We start from the raw sequence: 19611 nt of genomic DNA, 5'->3' as shown, positions 1-19611 counted from the left end.
TTTTCGAACATAAATTAAAAATCATATGATTTTACTGATAGTTTTTTTTTAATTTATGAAACAAATTTGTTTCAGTCAACAACTACGCGTACGACGCAATTTACATTGAATTTTCATTACAATACTTCATGTATAATATATATTTAAGATAGCTCAGTTGATAAATAAACATTGTACACTATTTTGAATATTGTAGACTGTTGTTATTAACGGTTTTTAGTCGTTTCATGGAATGACAATTAGTAATTATTATATTGGTACAATGTAAATATTCTATCAATCTGGTATTATCTTTGCTATCATAATATTCATTATTTTATTTATGTAATGTAAAATAAATATTTATTATTTTTAATAAGACATAGTAATTTTATATAATTTATATGTGCAATTTAATATTTTAGTTTACAAAAAAATACTATATATTATAAAAAGTATTATAAACTTTATCAGAAAAGATTTCTCATCAGTTATAAACGTATTTCATTTGACATTAAAAATATCGAGTAAATAATAAATATCAAATGATACCAGTTTCTTGTTTGTAAATATTTAATATTCATGGTAATAAGTATCCTTCACTCATTGATTAATAAAATGGAAATTAAATCTATTAAGTATATTGTTGTTTATCACTGAAATATATATCGTTAATAATATTGGTTATATCATATAATACAAATTTAGTAAACATTAGTAATTATTTTATTATAAATATACATATAAAGTAAGATTGCATTACACTTAAAAAGAAAACATATTAAGGAGAGGATCAGCCTATAATAGGAACATAATAATATGATTTCTCTTTAGGTTACATATTTATTATTACAAACGGTAATATAGACCTTAGCTTAAAGTTAATTTGTCTTATACATAAAAGTATACGTCTATCTTTACTCATTAATTATTCATTATGTCCAGCAGCTCTGCGTAATAAAACATATATTTTTTCTTTAATCCAATCCTTGTTGTATGGAGCATACGTATTTGTAGATTTTTGATAAACAAGGCATGATAAATCTGTGAGTTGATCAATAAAGTCAAACAACTGACTGATATCATATGTTATTGTTGGAGTATTTGGATTCCGCCTCTTTAAATGTTCCTCATAAATTTTGCATACTCCTATATTGTAAAAAACAAACATCTATAATTTTCTTTCTCTTACATTTAAATAATTTATAAATTCATGTAGTGGAATAAAAAATAAGGTTACTTTTTTAATTATTCAGACATTAATATGATATATATAATTATAGATTATAAATAACATAAAACACTGTTACCTTCCATACATTCATTAACACTTTCATAATCAGAATATGTTCTTGTTTCAGGTCTATTGCCTGGTTGGACAAGCAATATTGTATGAGACTGAAAGAAAAAACAATGTGTTACACTTTGCTTTTTGTTATATTTTTCACAAAATGAATTAAATATTTTCAGTTGTACATTTCATTTTATTTCGAAGCAATAAATATATATGCATCATTAATACAACAGCTTTTTAATGCAATACCTATATAATTTTGTTGGTTATGTGTATTTCATAAATTCAACAATAACACAAAATATGAATAAAGTTATTCAACTAACATTAATGTTGATGTTTTAAGGATAAATATTTAGTTTTTACCACCTATACAAGAAAACTGTACATGTGCACTTTGATACAAAATTATCACAACATAAAGTCGGATGTAAACAATCAGAAAATTTGAAATTCACTGGAAAATACATTGCCAACTATCATATGAATGTGCGAAAAAGTCATAAGAAAATTTGTTTATAATCGCACTGATGCTAGATTCTAGGTAAACAAATATGAAATGTCTAGCATGTCCCGAAAGTAATCAAAACAAAAGTACAATTACCATTTCTACGCGTAGCCAATGGCTGTAATACGTAAAGCGCCAGTTATCGTTTAATCAGCGAAGTTAGCTGCACTGGGCATGGTTTGTGCCCAGCGTCAGTGTTAGATGGGTGATCACCCAAGAAATTTTGTATGCTATTAATATCGATGGATCGAAGCACTTATGCAAAACCACAAGATCCCGGTTAATAGCTAATAGTAGACAGTGCCAATTAGCAAGAAATGATAAACACAAACCATATTTTGCGCTCTTACTTTGGAAACACTGATCCCTATATACCGCTATATACAGTATGGCAGTGTGGCCAGACTTAGCATAATTGAGCGCATCGACGGCGACACTACTAACGACGAATTTCCTTAGCACCTAACGGAGTCGTGGGGAAAGCCGACATATATCACAGAGTATATTACTCTGTGATACTAGAGTCGGCTGAATCTTTGCAAATTTTCAAATAATGATAGAAGTATTATACTAAAACGGAATCGAGCTCTAAAATTCTGTAACAAACAACTTTAAGAAACGAATTTGCAATTATCTGGAAACAATATAGAATTCTTTTAATTATTTTTAAATTAGATCTGGATTCACAATTGACAATCCTTTCCTGTTTATAAATTATCTTTGTTTTATAGAGAGATTTATGCAAATTTTTACGCTATATCCAAGCTAAAACTAGTTTTGAAATAAATGTAAAATTTCTATTCGATAATCGCGAATAAAATTTATTCAACTCTAATCACATAAAAAAAGTCTATAAGCTTCGTTAAAACGTCAAAAAGTATTCGTGAAAAAAAAGGTTAAGAACCATCGTTTTAAAATGTTCTGTAAAAATTAATTTGTCTATTTGTATACATTCACTAGTAAATATCTACATTCGTTAAGTTCATATTTTGATTATAACATACATACGTATGAACTGATTGTTAATCAACAGCTTGTAAGAAGAAACAACAACCGATCTTCATGCTTCTTAGCCATCTAGTGGTTATACTATACTTCGTCAATGAGGTCGCCACAATATGTTCTTTCTTATGTAGACGTTTGTTCATCTGTTTCTAAAACCAACCCTTCAAACTGAGCATTCGATTGGAGAATCACGTTCGTTCTTTCATATTATTTTCGTATCAAAAATTTTCCAAGTTGACGTTGAATGGCGACTTAAGAAAGATAATCTGTTCGGACATACTGACGCAATGTTTTATAAAAAAAATGACAACGGGCGTGCAATCTACGTGATTTAAAGAAAAAATTAAGCTTATGTGGTGCATAATTATGTGATTGAATGTGAAAGATTGTAGCGTAAAAAAAATGTTTCACCACGAATATGAGAAACGGCTGTTGAAGTCAAGTAGCGAAAGTCATATAAATAATCCGGCGGGTCCCGGACTACATTCATCAGTATATTTCTCACCGACCAAAATGCTTAACAATAGTTTCGATCGATTTATACCGACAAGATCTGGCAATAATTGGCAAACAACATTCTCAATGATATCGGAAAACAATCGAAACGGTATAGTTACGAAAAAAGCTCGCGAAAATGGAGAAGGTAGCCGCGATGGTATTGCTTATTCGTGCCTTCTAAAGAACGAACTGCTTGGAGCGAGCATAGAAGACGTAAAAGGACAGTGCGAAGAGCGGAGAGTATTGTCGCCGTTAGTTACCAAAAATCTCTTCAAATACACAACACCTATGAAAGATCATACGCTGCTCGATCAAAGTTCGCCGTATTCTTTGTCTCCATTGAGTGCCAAAAGCCAAAAACTTCTAAGATCACCGAGGAAAGCAACCAGAAAGATTTCAAGAATACCTTTCAAAGTACTTGATGCTCCAGAATTACAGGACGACTTTTATTTAAATCTTGTCGATTGGTCTTCTCAGAATGTTCTTAGTGTTGGCCTGGGTAGCTGTGTCTATTTATGGTCTGCTTGTACCAGTCAGGTTACCAGATTATGTGATTTGTCCAATGATGGCAACAGTGTAACATCAGTTGCTTGGAACGAAAGAGGAAACTTAGTTGCAGTAGGTACACATCTAGGCTATATTCAAGTTTGGGACGTAGCTGTGAGTAAACAAGTAAGCAAGTTACAAGGACATAGTGCAAGAGTTGGGGCATTAGCATGGAATGGCGAAGTTTTATCATCTGGTAGTAGAGATAGGTTGATATTGCAAAGAGACGTTAGAACTCCTTGTGTCGTTAGTGAAAGACGTTTAGGAGCACACAGGCAAGAAGTTTGCGGACTAAAATGGTCGCCGGATAATCAATATTTAGCCTCTGGCGGTAATGATAATCGTCTTTATGTGTGGAACTTACATTCCCTTTCGCCAATACAAACTTATACAGAACATTTGGCAGCTGTTAAAGCTATCGCATGGTCTCCACATCATCATGGTCTATTGGCCTCTGGTGGTGGTACAGCAGACAGATGCATCAGATTTTGGAACACATTAACTGGTCAACCGATGCAATGTATTGACACTGGTTCTCAAGTTTGTAATTTGGCATGGAGTAAGCATAGTTCAGAACTAGTCAGTACGCACGGCTATTCTCAAAATCAAATTCTGGTTTGGAAGTATCCAAGTTTAACGCAAGTTGCAAAATTAACAGGACATTCTTATAGGGTATTATATTTAGCTATGTCACCAGATGGTGAAGCTATTGTGACTGGTGCTGGTGATGAAACTTTACGTTTTTGGAATGTGTTTAGTAAAGCACGTAGTCAAAAAGAAAATAAGTCTGTATTGAACCTCTTTACTAGTATTCGATAGATTGATATATATATAAAGGATAAATGGTTTTATGTATAATACACACATGCACACACACACACACACAGAGACAGAGAAATTGCACGAATATAGTATTCTAAAAAAATTATAATGTGTACAACATAGCTATAATAATTTACAAATAAGAATAAATTGTTGACAACTATAGATTAAGTTTATACATGCACAGCTTACATTTAATGAAATCTTATGTGCAATAAGTTACTACTTGTAGAAATCAAATATGCCCTTATAAGGAAAACTAAAGGCAATGTCATTTTTATATATTTTTTATATAAATATTTTTATATAGAGCACTTCAAATTTCTTAAATAATTGTAAAACTGAATAGAGTATTTGATCAATGCAATGACTATTTCTTACATGAAATGTATAGCCTTTTTATATTTTATTTTATTATAGTATAAAAATTACTGATTGCACATTTATATTTCTTTTTTTCTTTATTGAAACATTTATCACACACATATATATACATTGGTTAATCAATAGTTTACATCTGTTATATACTACGTATGTTTATTGCCAAATTTAATTTAACCAAAAGAGTACAATTTTCAACATATATAAGCATGGCTATGAGCCTTTTTCTTTTTTAATTTACTTTTCATCTACAAAACATACGATTTGATGCTGAGTCTCCAATTACTGTGTACATGTCTATAATTGATATCATTTATACATGTAAATGCCATATAAAAATATAATGTGTTTTGATGTACAAAGTTGTGTAAGAGGATTTGCTTGTGGGCAGCATTAATACAATTCCTTTCAAGGGCGTATTATTATATTTCTGTAAGACTTTGAAGCGTTTAGTCTATAGTTATTTATAGGTTTATTAAATTTTGAAACAATTATGTAAATCCTCAAAGACTATTTCTTTAAGTCTTGCAATCTCATTAAAATTGATTACATATGACATGTATATGAAGAAAGGTAGTTTACAAATCGAAATACCTTCTTTTAATATGATTTGTATTACTTAATATTTTGCAGAAAGCAAAATGTACAAACAACATGAAATATGACATAAAGTAAATTCACTTATTTATATAGAAACAAAAATAATATATTGAAATATTTACCTATACATTCTAAAAGAAATTTAAAAACAATTAATTAATAAAAATATTATGGAAGTTCTAGCGAACTAGAGTCTAAAATTTATATTATATAATTCTCAAAGATATGTATAATCTATTTTCCAAAACTTTAAGAGATAGTTTGAAACATATGTAGAAAAAAAATAAATATATTCTGAAATTAGATGATGTGAGTTTTTATAAGCGAATTATAAGTTATATAATATAATTATGTATTTCATATAATAAACATACAAAATTACTGTATATAATATCAGCAATTTTAAATACTATTAATACTTCCTTTTCGAATGTTACTGTGACAGTCTTGCATTTTATCATTATGATAATATTTAAATAGAAGATACGAATTGTTAGAATTGATATTCTATAGGAAATCAATTTAAAAATAGAAAGTTTAGTAAAAGACTACAATATGTTTGGAGTAATTGTGCTTAGTTTATAGAACTAAGTTAAATATACACAATAAAATACATTATCATATTTTTCTATGTTGCATCTTTTATACTCCAAGTATGTTTTAACAGTATTTATCGTATTTGGTTTATATTCATAATTATGAAATAATTAAAATTACGCATTAATCAATTTCATAAAATGGAATATATTAAAATATATCTCTAAAGGTTTGAAGGGTACATACAATAGTTCATACATTAAATATTTACAGAATGCACAATCTAATAAGACTGTTTTATTCTATTGATACATACTACTAACTGTGTATTATAAAAGATATGAGCCATTTTTTTATTTGAAGTACTATAAGAACGAATTTTCTGGTTCAATGGTATTTAAAAATTTACATTTCATTAATACAAAATTACTGATTATTGTTATTATGTTTGTATTGTTTTTATGAACCTAAATGTATGTAAATTAATATATGACTATTTTTATATGGATTACCTATACAAATCATTGTTTCATTATCTTTATCAAGAAAACTGGCTCATATAGAATACAGTATACAAACAATTTATTGACATGTCATTTCATTTTAAATGTTGTATAAAACAAAATTTCACTTTAATATTAATTAATGTTATTAATTTTCTCTAACCGAATGTAATATAAAATTTTGGTTATTCTTTTGTTTCAGTTATCTTCGAAATTTAATTTAATTTCTGCATGAAAATAGCACAATACAATTTTTTCTAATATTCGTATAATCAGTGTATACAAATAAATATTCCATTATACGTAATAATTATATATAACTAATACCTTCCCAACATATTTTTATTTGAAAACTGAAACTAAAAGAAATAACTTTGTATTTCTTTTAATTGAAAAATATTTGTCTGCATTCATTGGCAATATGAAATTAAATTTTTTTATTTTGCATTATGAAATAATTTTTAGTCGTCGGCGACAAAAAGAATTTTAAACCATATTCAAAGCAACATGGTGGCTCGTTTGTCCCACAAATTTCTGGGTTACAGGTAATAATAACTAACACGGTTCCTCGTAATAGAATTTAATTAAATTTTTTATTATGGTACAAACAAATTAAAATATTGACATTTTCCGGTAACAACGCGTTCTTTTTCACGTTATAATGTTTCCCCCAATTGAAAAATACTGCTCGTTTATCATTTATAATAAATTGTAAATAATTCGAAATAATTTAATTCGTATTACACCGATAAGACACTTGTAGCGTTCACGTTGAAGGAAAAATACTCACGCACAGAATGTTGTACATTAGTATAAAAACTAATATGAAGAAAACAACAAATATTAACATACTCGAGAAAATGAATCTCTTGCATTTAATAAAAAATACACTATCCTGACTGTAAAGCATGGAGGAGGATTCTTAATGTTTTGGGGCTGTATGGTAGCCAATGGTGTCGGTAATATTGAATTTATCGACACAATTATAAATAAGATGAAATATTTGTATATATTGAACAATGACTCGAAGCATTCGGCGTACGTTGTTAAAGAATGGCTGCTGTATAATTGCTCGAAATTATTACACTCTCTTCGCATAATTAACATAATTACTTTGTAAAATATAATTATAATCCAATATGGGTGTACATGTTACGAGTTACGATCGGGAATGTTTTATAAGGTCAATTCTACACATTAAAATAGTTAAACGTCTTAAAATAAACGAGCCTTAGAATGTTTTATGTTTAATATATATTTACTTTTCTTTCCAAAATATGCATAAGTTACAAATGACAACATATGTATTCAGTAAATGCATTACACTGGAAAAGGGAAACGTTTGTATATAAGAGATGTACAGTTTAAAACGACCTGCATGAAAAATGGTCCAACATTATAAACCGAAAGTTATCGAATCTATCAATTGGAATAATAGTTTCTGATCAAACTTTAATGGTTTATATAAAGTCATGAAAAATCATTGTATCGCGAATTCAGAAGCTGCACATTATTATTATTTTAAATATGTAAACGAATGTCTTAATCCTTGTTCCCTAAAAAAGTCTCAAAGTTAACAATGACATAATTCATTTGTATATATCCCTGATTTAATATTTAAAAGACTAATCAGAAAACGATTAGTTTTTCAGACTTTAGAATGTAAAGAGAAAACAAAAATGTAAAGAAATTAGCTAAGAATTTTAATCAGGACACAAAAGTGATTCTTGAACTCCTTACATACTAAGCCACAGAAGTATGCCCCTACTTTATTAGTATGAAATACTAATAAATATATTTAGTATCCATTGTGAATACCTAAAATAATCATTTATATTATTTTTATAAAAAGTATATGTACCTTAACTAGACTTGCGTCACATTTTTAGACACACAAAGTTATGGACATTATAAATTCTACAAACAATTCTGAAACTAAATTCTAGTGTCTTTAAGGAAATTATGACAACAAAAAACGTATATGCTATATTACACGACGTTTAAAAATCTTTTATAACATATATATGTACATTTTCACATACATACATATCTATAATTCAGAAAGTATTTTTAGCATTTATAAAGTATCTTAGAAAATTAGAACTTAAAAAAAAAAACATTACATTTTTTATATTTTACTCTTCAAAGTTTATTTATATTGCAGAAATGGTATTGTGCATTCAAAAATTCCGAATTGTTATTATTTGTAATATCATAATTATATCGTGCTATAACAGCAATTTTATTCGTAATTTGTTTAATAATTAATTTTACGTTTACATTGTATAGCCTATATTCATTAAGTTTTAATCAGTAGACATTTTAGTACGTTTGCGATGATAGTTTCTTGCCAATGCATGAATAATTGTTACTAAAAAGTAACACACCATCAATATTACAAACTTATCAAATAACCATGAAATTGTTGTTGCTCCATCCTGAAAGTAAAATATCAATTAACTGGTATTTAAATACATTCCGCAAAATGTAATGAATCTAAGAGTACGATTATAGTGGTGTGGCGAGGAACGAGTATAACGGCGAGGCGAGCGTCGTGACAAAATCAAACCAATGTAATGTAATTGGAAGTGTATATTCAGTAATGCTCGCTTAAATTCCAATTAGGTTGAGAGAGTTTATAGTAAAAATTGGGACCTCTAAGACGTGAGACGGCCACCACATCGGTGGCTGGAGGGGTGACGGACCGTCCCTGAGGGCTGCAGGTGCTGGGTGTAAAGGGCCCGAGCACCAAAGGCAGCCCCGGGGCCATGGACGTTGGGTGACCTGGCGTCCGCGGCGGAGAAATCAGGGGGGCAAGAACCTCGACAGGCATGACGTGGCGGGGGATTCTGGATGCCTCAATAGAGTCCGGATCCCCCGCCACAACATCGGAGGACGGTCACCGTGGGGTTTTAGCCGGCAAGAGTACGGCACTACCCCGAGCCCCCCCCCCTGGTTCGTTATATCATTTCTCTCCTCGTCGTTCCACTATAATCGTGTACTAAGTTTTAAAAAACAACCCTACCGTGGATGTCTTGTCGTGTAATTTTTGTTTCTGTTCGATAAGATACTTTTTCAATGGTTCTTGAAACTTTGAACCAACGTATGGTACAATTGCCAATAATTTCATAAATTTGTCTAAAAGTTCCTCGTTAAAAGCTATAATAACTGCAAGCTGTTGAATGTGCATTTTTATAACAGCTTTTCCTATCAGCGTTGCACCAAAGAATGTCCAAAATGGAATTAGGTAATGACCGCACGTCAAACCGGCGAGGTCAAATAACGGATTAGGTATCTACAAACGATTATTTTTGCTAAAAATATACTACTAATTTTTCATAGATAACGGGCATTTTTGTTAATTGTTATACGCTTTTTACGGAAGAGTAATTTACTTACCGAAGCACAGGCAAGAATCCCCCAGAAACCTGCTTTTTGTACAAAATGTTTCATAGTTATTTTTATACGTATCAGTAACGATACATTTTCACCATTTTCTAGAGCTTCTAATGCTTCTAACTCTTTCAAATCTTCCTGATCGAATTTTTCATTTCTGTTATTCTGTCGGCTAATCCGAGCAGCTCTGGCCATAAAATATGGCGGTAGTTCGCCGAGAGCAGTGCCAGCACCCCAAAGCATAGCTTCTATACGTACTTTCCTCATAATATTTAATACCCCTGCTGTCCATATTGGATCAATTGTTTTTGGACATATTATTTGATCAGGATATGGTGGTTCAGGAAAGTTGAGAGCACCACATTCATATGCAGCCATAGTAACAGCCGCTATATGTGGCCCTAAATAAAGTACGAAAGTGTGTAAGCCTGTACCAAGACCTACACTGGAAAGTACACCCAGACCTACCCAATATGACCACCACATTACTTTTGTTTCCCATGCTTTTAAAATCTGAAAATACAAAAATATTTTATAATTTTTATTTCAAATTTCACCTAACATAAAAAAGAAATTACGCTCAAATTACACCAAATTAACGAAGAAAATTTAAAACTATGTATTTTCAGAAAATAAATTTTTGTCGATCAAGATAATTTCCATCTGCTTGGATATACTTCTGCTAAGGACTATCAAGGGCATTAATACTATTTGTTTAAAATTCTGAATTTTCAGACTCAATGATAACTTTCGCGTAGTAGTAAGATATAAATAAATAATTAGTATGTAATTACTGAAATAATTCAATTATAATTCGTATCACATTTTTCCCGAGATAATTATTGAATTTAATATTTTTATAGAGTATAAAAAATGTGTTGAAAAATCTATGAAACTATAATAGTAAATACTAATTTTGCGTAATTCCTTTATTAATATATCTTTCTACCGATTATGAGGGAATCTCATAGCAGAGTTGAGCAAATTTTATTAACAAATAAAAACTTTAAATTTATTTGCGAACCAACTTTTGCAAACGGCTTTGCTCGTCAAATGTCGACTTAAAAAATTATATACATTATTCGTGAATAAAATTTGCCCGACTCTGCCTCATAGCAGGTAGAAAATGGAAAATAAATAACACGAGTTGAGTCATTTATGCGGATGGTCAATGGTTTACGAGACACAGTATCAGTATTTCCCGGATAACTACACGAAACCCCGATGAACCGAATCTGAAATGTTTTTATTGTTTGTACTGTTTTTGTGTATTGAGTGACGTAAACAAAAAGATAAACCTAGTTAGCTAAGCGTTTAACGTGTTAAAAAGAAAGACAAAATTACAAAACAGAGTTTTAAAAGCATTTAGAATATTTAGAGTTAAAACAAACAAGGCAATATGAGTAGATACATTATACATTATAAACATTTATATGTTTAGAGTTAAACAAGCACGACAATATCAGATGATTCATGATACATCATTAGTATTCATTTGTTTAGAGTTAAAACAAACGAAATAATGTGATTAGATTGTGTTTAAAGAATAGCAGATTCCACGTTAATTTCATCTCTTAGTTTTTAGTTTCAAGATTTTAAAGCAAATATTTTAGCGAATCATCCTATACAGGGTGTTCGGCCACCCTTGGGAAAAATTTGAATGGGAGATTCTAGAGGCCAATATAAGACGAAAATCAAGAATATCAATTTCTTGACTGAGGCTTCGTTAAAAAGTTATTAACAATTAAATTAAAAAATTTCAAATCGTTCTGGAAAAATTATTTTCGGTTGCGGGGGTTAATTACAATCATTTTTGGTCATTACACATACCTCTGAAATCCTACCCACTTTCGAGAAAAAAAATCAATTAGGTGCTGAAATTTTTCGACGAAAAAAAAATTTTTCAAATCGTTCTAAAAAAATTATTTCCGGTTGTGGGAGTGAATTACAATAATTTTTGGTCATTACACATACCCCCGAAATCCTGCGCATTTTCGAGAAAAAAATTCAGTACTGGTGGAACTTTACACGTTAATAACTTTTTAAGGAAGCCTCAATCAACAAATTGGTATTCTTGATTTTCGTCATATTTTGGCCTCTAGAATCCCCAATTAAAATTTTTCCCAGGGGTAGCCGAACACCCTGTATACAAGGTATTTCAAGACAATGAAACAAGTCTAAACAAGCACGAGAAATTGAAAAGTCTTTTATCATTTTTTATCGAAGGCTTCGTTTTCCATCCCATAAAAGATATCTATAAGCACGTGTGGCGAGCTGCTGACAGCAAGACAGGAAGAGAAAAGAACAGCAGAGGGGAGAGGGGAGCATTTCGTCTTGGGCCTGCAAGCGGAGTGTGTAATCGGTCAGGCAACCTAGTTATCTAAGGCCCTGCTTTAAACACCGAGACATTCAATGGTCGGTTGAGGAGTGTACAGGGTGCCCCCTACTTTAACGGCAATATTTTAGGATCATAATCTACGAATGAAAATAAATAAATGTTATATAAAGTTTGATTGTAAATGATGCATTACAAAGTTACAGGCAAAACAGGCACAAGATATTCCGCAATATGTGAACATCGTACACCTCCTACATCAATTTGATATGGAATAATCCATACACATACAGTCACGAACGTAAGTATTAATTCACCAGGTTTTTAACGATATAAATGCTTAAAAATTAAGAAATTAAAAAAAAACAAAAAAAAGAAAAAGAAAACAAAATTCGATTAATCCTTTCATTTATCATAATTACTGAGTTTTTAATCTTACAAGCTTTACGATTTTTGAGTTTCAGTACGGAGACTCCCAAAAACAGGATTAAATCCAAAAAACGCGCAGGATAGCATAAAACACAAAGATGGTGAAGTAATGGTTTGGGGTTGTATGAACTCAAGTAGAGCAGGTGAGCTAATATTCGTCGAGGACACAATCGACAAATGAGTTTATTTGGATATTGTTAAAAATAATGTGGAAAAAGTGTAGACAAATTTAATCTGGGAGACAATTTTGCCTTCCAGCAAGATAATGATCCAAAGTATACTGTTTATATGTATAATATGACAATGAATTATTTTCTATACACTACAATCCCTTGACTTGAACCCCATAAAACACCTTTGGACTAAATTGGAATAAATTAAAAGAAACACTTTTAACAGAATGGAACAAGATAGGGATAGAAACTGTAAAAAAGTTGGTTCATTCTATGCCGAAACGTTTCCGAGCCGTAATAAAAAATAATGGATTGCATACAAAATATTAAACAAACTCTCATATTATATAAAATTATAACTGTGCCGATACTTTTATTTCACCAAAAACTGCCCTTAATGTGTATTTCATTTATTTTCTTTGTAATACATATAATTACAATTTAATACATTATATAACCGGTAGTTACGATTAATAAAAAATCAATTGGATATTTTGTCTTTCTTTTTTTCGATTTTCAAGCATTTATATCGCCAAAAATCAGGCATGCCAATACTTATGTTCGTGACTGTATATTCTTATACCGACTCGCATGACATTGACTACTACGTTCGATAACCGGAAAGCGACTGTTGTAGTTACATTGAATCAATGGAAGACGAGAAATATCGTTAAAAGTAGAAATAACGTAAACACAAACGACCTCTCTTATTATGAAACTTCGAATACGATTCTATGCACATATTCAGGCTATGTTAAATATTTGCCTGTAACTTTGTAAGAAAGCATTTGCAAGCAAACTTCGTATAATATTTTTTTTCTTATTTTCACTTCTAGATTATTCTTCTAAAATATAGAAAAATTTGTATTACTAAAAACATGATACCAAACTGAATCAGTGAATATTTCTTGTTACAGGCAAAGGAAAAAATCTTGACAACTTTAAAAAATTGCTTATGATACTTTTTTACTCGCACGAAATGTTCCTATTGTAATTTATTCCTTTTGTGAACCTTAACGCTAATAGCAAATAAAGAAAGATTTATAAGAAACTCGTAGTTTTTGGTACGGTTACGATTTTCACTATGTCTACAAAATTTTATTAAAACAAGTACGATAATAATTTGCGCGAATCCCTCCTAAATGTAAAATACATGGAAAAACAACTGTCATTAATACTATATATATAATAATAATTCACCTCTTGGTGTGGACCAACAATCCTACTCAATGTAAGAAACAACAGAATTATTGACACTACGCTCCACACTGTTCTTCTGTAATGCAATGTCTTTTTCCCCAGGCTGAGTATGGTAAGAAACAGTTCTCGAAAAAAATAATTTAACGTAGTAATTGGATGCTGCCATAGCGTTAAATGTTCAGAGTCTATATGAAATTCATTATTTGAATTATATCGATTTTCTGGAAGTGGCGTAAACGATTTCTTTTCTCCTATATTTTGTTGAGCACCATTAACAGGATTTGAATCCTTCATACGTTGAATGGCAGTGGTATTTTCCAACATGGTACCAACAAGTTGATTATTCTGCAATTAAATAATAACAACTTGAGAAGACTAAACGAAAAGTATACAGGGCGTTCGGCCAACCCTGGGAAAAATTTTAATGGACGATTCTAGAGGCCAAAATAAGACGAAAATCAAGAATACCAATTTATTGATCGAGGCTTCGTTAAAAAGTTATTAATGTTTAAAGTTCCGCCCGTAGAATGGCAATCCGCGAACAGCTGCGTACGCGCGATAGTGGCTCTCACTCAGAAAACTGTAAAGCTGTCGATACGTCAGTAAGTAGAGTCTCTCACACTGGGTGAGAACCACTATCATGGACGCGTAGCTGTTCGCAGGTTGCCGTCCTACAGGCGGAACTTTAAACGTTAATAACTTTTTAACGAAGCCTCAAACAACAAATTGGTATTCTTGATTTTCGTCTTATTTTAGCCTCTAGAATCCCCCATTAAAATTTTTCCCAGGGGTGGCCGATCACCCTGTATAACAACGCATACTCTAATGAATAGCAAATTCTATTTTTTTACTTTATCATTAGGTTACGTTACTAATAAAAGGAGGTCGCAGTATAAATAAACTGTGGAGTACTAGTACAGAATACTTCTATGTATATCAAGTATATCTGTTAGTTTTATGACTAAAATATTTTCACTATTTAATAGAGCGAAGTACGTAATTTCTTTATAGACGACGATAGCTATAGATGCCCATTCAATTCTGTACTTTTTTTTATTTTAATATTTATTTCTAAAACTAATCTCTTTGTCTTTCACTTACTAACCTTGTCTACGTTTAAATCGATTCTATTATAGGACTACAGCTATCAAAACTCTCGACACTCCCAAATCTATCAAGACTTTCAAAACTAAAGACACTCGAGGTGTTCAAGAGATTCAAGAATTCTAAGTTTCGAAACATATTCGAATTTATTTGAATGTTTCTCGCCATATACATGAATAAATTTGAATCGAAGCGCTTCAAATTCCAACTTACGACAGTTTGTGGCTTCCGTGTGGTAGGAAAAGCGAGAATCGTCGTAAAGCGTATCAGTAAATTTTTTTCAATCGTATTTTATTCAAAAATTACACGAAATTAAGAGAAGCACTTAATGTTAACACTGTAATTAAATGTTATTGCAAAAGTTAGATAAATAAGGGTAATTCTTACACGACAACCGAAGCAGAACGTATTTGTCGTATCTTACTGAGAATAAACTCAGGCCTTGGGAGGGTTAATGATTTTCAAATGCATGATTAAATATCTATCTAAATAACGGAAAAATATGAATACAAAAGAAATTACACATTTCTTTTTATTACGAATTCAATTTATTAATAATACATTTATAATAATATCTGAAATTTTGATTCAATCTGTATTTTAAAATCTATTTCGAATTTCGTCCCTGAACATAGCCCCAGCACCGTTCAAATTATCTATTTATTGCCACTTAAATAGTTGTAACTCGTTTCGTTGGCTCGAGTATAATAAACGAACGTTGGCTTTAATGCTATCTACCATACGTACCGAAGTTTCCAAATTTATGGTACAAAATGATGCCAAAAATTTATTGTAATTCTAAATGCATTCTTTTAAATACGTACCATTTGCTAAACGTTCCTATTGTTCAATTTGATTTATATATAAGTTATATTCAATACTGTAGTATTCTTTTTCCACGAGAAGAAGGCACAACGTGTTTACATTCCTGTTGCCGTCCGCTGACTCACAGGTATTGGTCGAAAACGATGACGAAGATCGGTGACAGCCAATCAGCGGACTGCAGCAAGAGTGGGGATGTAAACACGTTGTATCTTCTTGTGGAAGAACAATTTTTTACATTAGATGTTTACCAACTTAAAATCCTGTTTAAACAGAAATACCAATAAATACTTTCAAGATTTTGTACACATTAATTTAATGTAACGCCCGAAACGAACGAAATAAAAAAACATAAATATTAACACGTCTACAGTTTAACTATTGTACATCGTATTAATTATGATTTGATAGACAAATTAGGCATCGTTTTATCAGTCATTACAAGAGAATAAAAATACGAGTTTTTTCTCCAAATTAATCTTTTTGCAAATCATACTCTCACTTCATAGATCAACTTCATCCTCTTGCAAATCAAGTTTTTCTACACAATTCGTTTTCTAAAGCCATTCTAATAAAAATAAAATCCCTTCGTTGAAGTTTTTTTAAAAAGTTTTAAAAGCTTCTTCTACCAGTCAATACATATTTTTTTTAAATTATTGTATGTACCTATACAGGGTGTTCGGCCACCCCAGGGAAAAATTTTAATAGAGGATTCTAGAGGCCAAAATAAGACGAAAATCAAGAATACCAATTTGTTGATGGAGGCTTCGTTAAAAAGTTATTAACAATTAAATTCAAAAATTTCAAATCGTTCTGGAAAAATTATTTTTGGTTGCGGGGATTAATTACAATCATTTTTGGTCATTACACATACCCCTGAAATCCTACCCACTTTCGAGAAAAAAAATCGATTAGGTGCTGAAATTTTTCGACGAAAAAAAAATTTTTCAAATCGTTCTAAAAAAATTATTTTCTGTTGTGGGAGTGAATTACAATAATTTTTGGTGAATAGACATATCCTCGAAATCCTACGCATTTTTGAGAAAAAAATTCAGGAAGGTGGACAAATTTTTCGACGAAATTAAAAAATTTCGAATCATTCTAAAAAAATTATTTTTAGTTGCAGGGGTCAATTACAATCATTTTTGGTCAACAGACGTACCCTTGAAATCCTACTCAGTTTCGAGAAAAAAATTCGTGTAGGTGGTCAAATTTTATTAATAATTTTTAACAATAATTGTGTTAATAACTTTTTAACGAGGCCTGAATCAACAAATTGGTATTCTTGATATTTCTATAATTCATTATATATTTTTGAGATCCTTGTAATTTCTAAAGTTATTAAACAAAAAATCTTAAAAATGGTTAAAGATGCAAAATATTATTCAATAATTCTTGATACGACTCCAGATACAAGCCACACAGAACAATCAACTCTTGTAATCAGGTTTGTTAATCACAATAAAAATAAGAACATAACAGAAATTTGCAAACTCATTTTAGAATTTTGCTCTGTCGGTGATACTATTAGGCAAAGGTTATATCAATTTATTTTAAATCATTTAGTATCATTAAATCTTAAAATTTTGAGCTTATGCAACCAAGAGTACGATAATGGTGCAAATATGTAAACATAATGTAATAAACATAACAAACTCCAACAAAAAATTATTGAAACAAATTATAGAGCTTTCTTTATCCCATGTTCTGCTTATTCGTTAAATTTAGTAATTAATTCTTCTGAGAAAAGAAGTTTCTCGGGGTTCAACTTAATTGAAAGTTACTTAAGATCAACCATATCGCAAGAACGTCTGATATTAATATCAGATATGAGTTAATGAAGAATTTTATGATAGAAAAGCCCGACCAGTACGCATTATAAAAATACTACGTAGGTGCATTATTAAATTTCTCTATTATAAAAGTTAATATTTATAGTAAAAATACTATATCTAAGATATATTACCAGAAATCTGATATATTTAGGCCATAATACTTTGAATGTCATTATGAATTATTTTGTTATAAATATTTTACAGAGTGGCATTAAATTTTAATTTGTTTGTTACATAATAAAAATTCTAATGAAATGTAAAATAAGATATTATATCAATAATATTTGTATACAATGTTTATACTATTTATCATTTGATAATTTTTTATCTTTAAATGCAAATTACATACGAAACTTCCGAGTTACAACAACATACTTAAATGTTCAATATTTATTTAATGCATGAACATTTATTGGAAAAATATATGTACATAAAGCATGTTTCGATGAAATATATTTCAAAATTCAATTTGATTATTGTTCTTTTTACGATTGTTGAATATAGCACAACATGGCACAGTATTAATATAATAAAACATTACATTACCTTTTAACCTTAAAATACGAGCGTGACGACACGTTGAATCAATATTAAATGAATTTTTTCCAGATCATCGTGAAACGTATATTTGAATGGAAAATAGATTATTTTAGCATACGTTAAACGGTCAGTAGCTAGCATGTGCACTGAAGAAAGTTAACGTTTTTATTTAATTTAATTAATTAAACTGTCAACTCTAGAATAACGTGTGCTTTAAACACATCAGTATTAAACACAGCACTTCCTATATATGATAAACACAAATGCGCGGAAGTTTCTACAAAAGTGCCTTATCATTAATCTCTTTAAATACTGACGATATACATTTTTTTTTGTTCAATTTATGTCACTTGAAATAAATTCCCCTACATGATCGTAACTTTATCATATTGAATGCTTAGTGCATTTTACAGTGATGATATGTGTTCTTTAATTCTTGCCGTTCAAGGGGAAAGTCACTAGTTTCAGTTACCTCTTTTCTAGGGATGGCGTGCAAAATCACTATCAGTGATCACAGTGGCTACAGTGGTCACAATGATCACAAAATCACGATCACAAAATACTTCAGTATAGCTGGCATATAATTAGGATTGCCAAATTTCCTAGATAGGAAAATAGGATAATTTCTGGAATGAGAAATACATGTTTTATTTCTAAAATTAAATTTAACTATTATCAAACTTTTAACAATGTCGATTAACATTCAATGTCGTTCGTCTATCTATTGAGATTCTGTTAAATTAAATAATCTTAGATATAATCTTAAATAATTAATTAGAATAAATTAGCGCGAAAGAATATTCTCAAAAGCAGGGTTATTGTTATTTTTAAATAGCAATAATGAACTTTATTTATTTTGACTATTAAACTTTCACTGTTTACTTAAAAATATCTCGGAAACTAGAGCCAAGTATGGTTACACATGAATAGAGAACAGTTGTTTGCAATAATGTCTCTGATAATATAGTTCAAGGTCATCTGAATCAATGGGATTGTTCTTAATTTATTTAATTACCAAATAGTTTTTATATATACTGTTATATATGTGAAATAAATTGAAAAATTGCTGATGAAGAATTCAGATCAGGGCGATTGAGAAAAATC

At 30.2% G+C, this 19611-nt stretch overlaps 3 protein-coding genes across 4 annotated transcripts; 1 reads left to right on the top strand and 2 right to left on the bottom strand.

Moving 5' to 3' along the window:
* Positions 1 to 643: 643 nt before the first annotated feature.
* E(r) (enhancer of rudimentary) lies at positions 644 to 2114 on the bottom strand. Its single transcript, XM_076777521.1, has 3 exons — positions 1878 to 2114; positions 1290 to 1377; positions 644 to 1128 (listed from the first exon to the last, which is right to left on the bottom strand). The coding sequence occupies exons 1-3, from the start codon at positions 1878 to 1880 to the stop codon at positions 908 to 910; spliced, it is 312 nt and encodes a 103-aa protein (XP_076633636.1). The 5' UTR covers positions 1881 to 2114; the 3' UTR covers positions 644 to 907.
* Positions 2115 to 2775: 661 nt separating this feature from the next.
* On the top strand, positions 2776 to 5842 carry Fzr (fizzy and cell division cycle 20 related). Its single transcript, XM_076777520.1, has one exon. It carries the CDS (start codon positions 3189 to 3191, stop codon positions 4647 to 4649), a length of 1461 nt encoding a protein of 486 aa, XP_076633635.1. The 5' UTR covers positions 2776 to 3188; the 3' UTR covers positions 4650 to 5842.
* Positions 5843 to 7085: 1243 nt separating this feature from the next.
* On the bottom strand, positions 7086 to 18874 carry LOC143347766 (vacuole membrane protein 1). 2 transcript variants are annotated; one of them, XM_076777253.1, is made up of 5 exons: positions 18514 to 18874; positions 14207 to 14551; positions 10073 to 10582; positions 9699 to 9968; positions 7108 to 9111 (listed from the first exon to the last, which is right to left on the bottom strand). In XM_076777253.1, exons 2-5 carry the CDS (start codon positions 14528 to 14530, stop codon positions 8980 to 8982), a joined length of 1236 nt encoding a protein of 411 aa, XP_076633368.1. In that variant the 5' UTR covers positions 14531 to 14551; positions 18514 to 18874; the 3' UTR covers positions 7108 to 8979. The 2 variants fall into 2 exon arrangements, with proteins under 2 accessions (XP_076633369.1, XP_076633368.1); XM_076777254.1 differs by lacking the exon at positions 18514 to 18874 and having other exon boundaries at positions 7086 to 9111; positions 14207 to 14550.
* Between the last annotated feature and the right edge of the window lie 737 nt (positions 18875 to 19611).

This window comes from Colletes latitarsis, chromosome 11 (assembly GCF_051014445.1).
Source record: "Colletes latitarsis isolate SP2378_abdomen chromosome 11, iyColLati1, whole genome shotgun sequence".
Lineage (NCBI taxonomy): Eukaryota > Metazoa > Arthropoda > Insecta > Hymenoptera > Colletidae > Colletes > Colletes latitarsis.
Note: the sequence above shows the minus strand (reverse complement) of the source record. Positions and strands in the feature narration are given on the sequence as shown.

Coding starts and splice junctions, on each gene's coding strand:
- Fzr (XM_076777520.1), top strand. CDS start 3,189: ATGTTTCACCACGAATATGAGAAACGGCTGTTGAAGTCAAGTAGCGAA.
- LOC143347766 (XM_076777253.1), bottom strand. CDS start 14,530: ATGTTGGAAAATACCACTGCCATTCAACGTATGAAGGATTCAAATCCT. Junction 9,969..10,072: donor GGATTCTTGCCTGTGCTTCG/GTAAGTAAATTA, acceptor AATCGTTTGTAG/ATACCTAATCCGTTATTTGA. Junction 9,112..9,698: donor TACACGACAAGACATCCACG/GTAGGGTTGTTT, acceptor TTTTACTTTCAG/GATGGAGCAACAACAATTTC.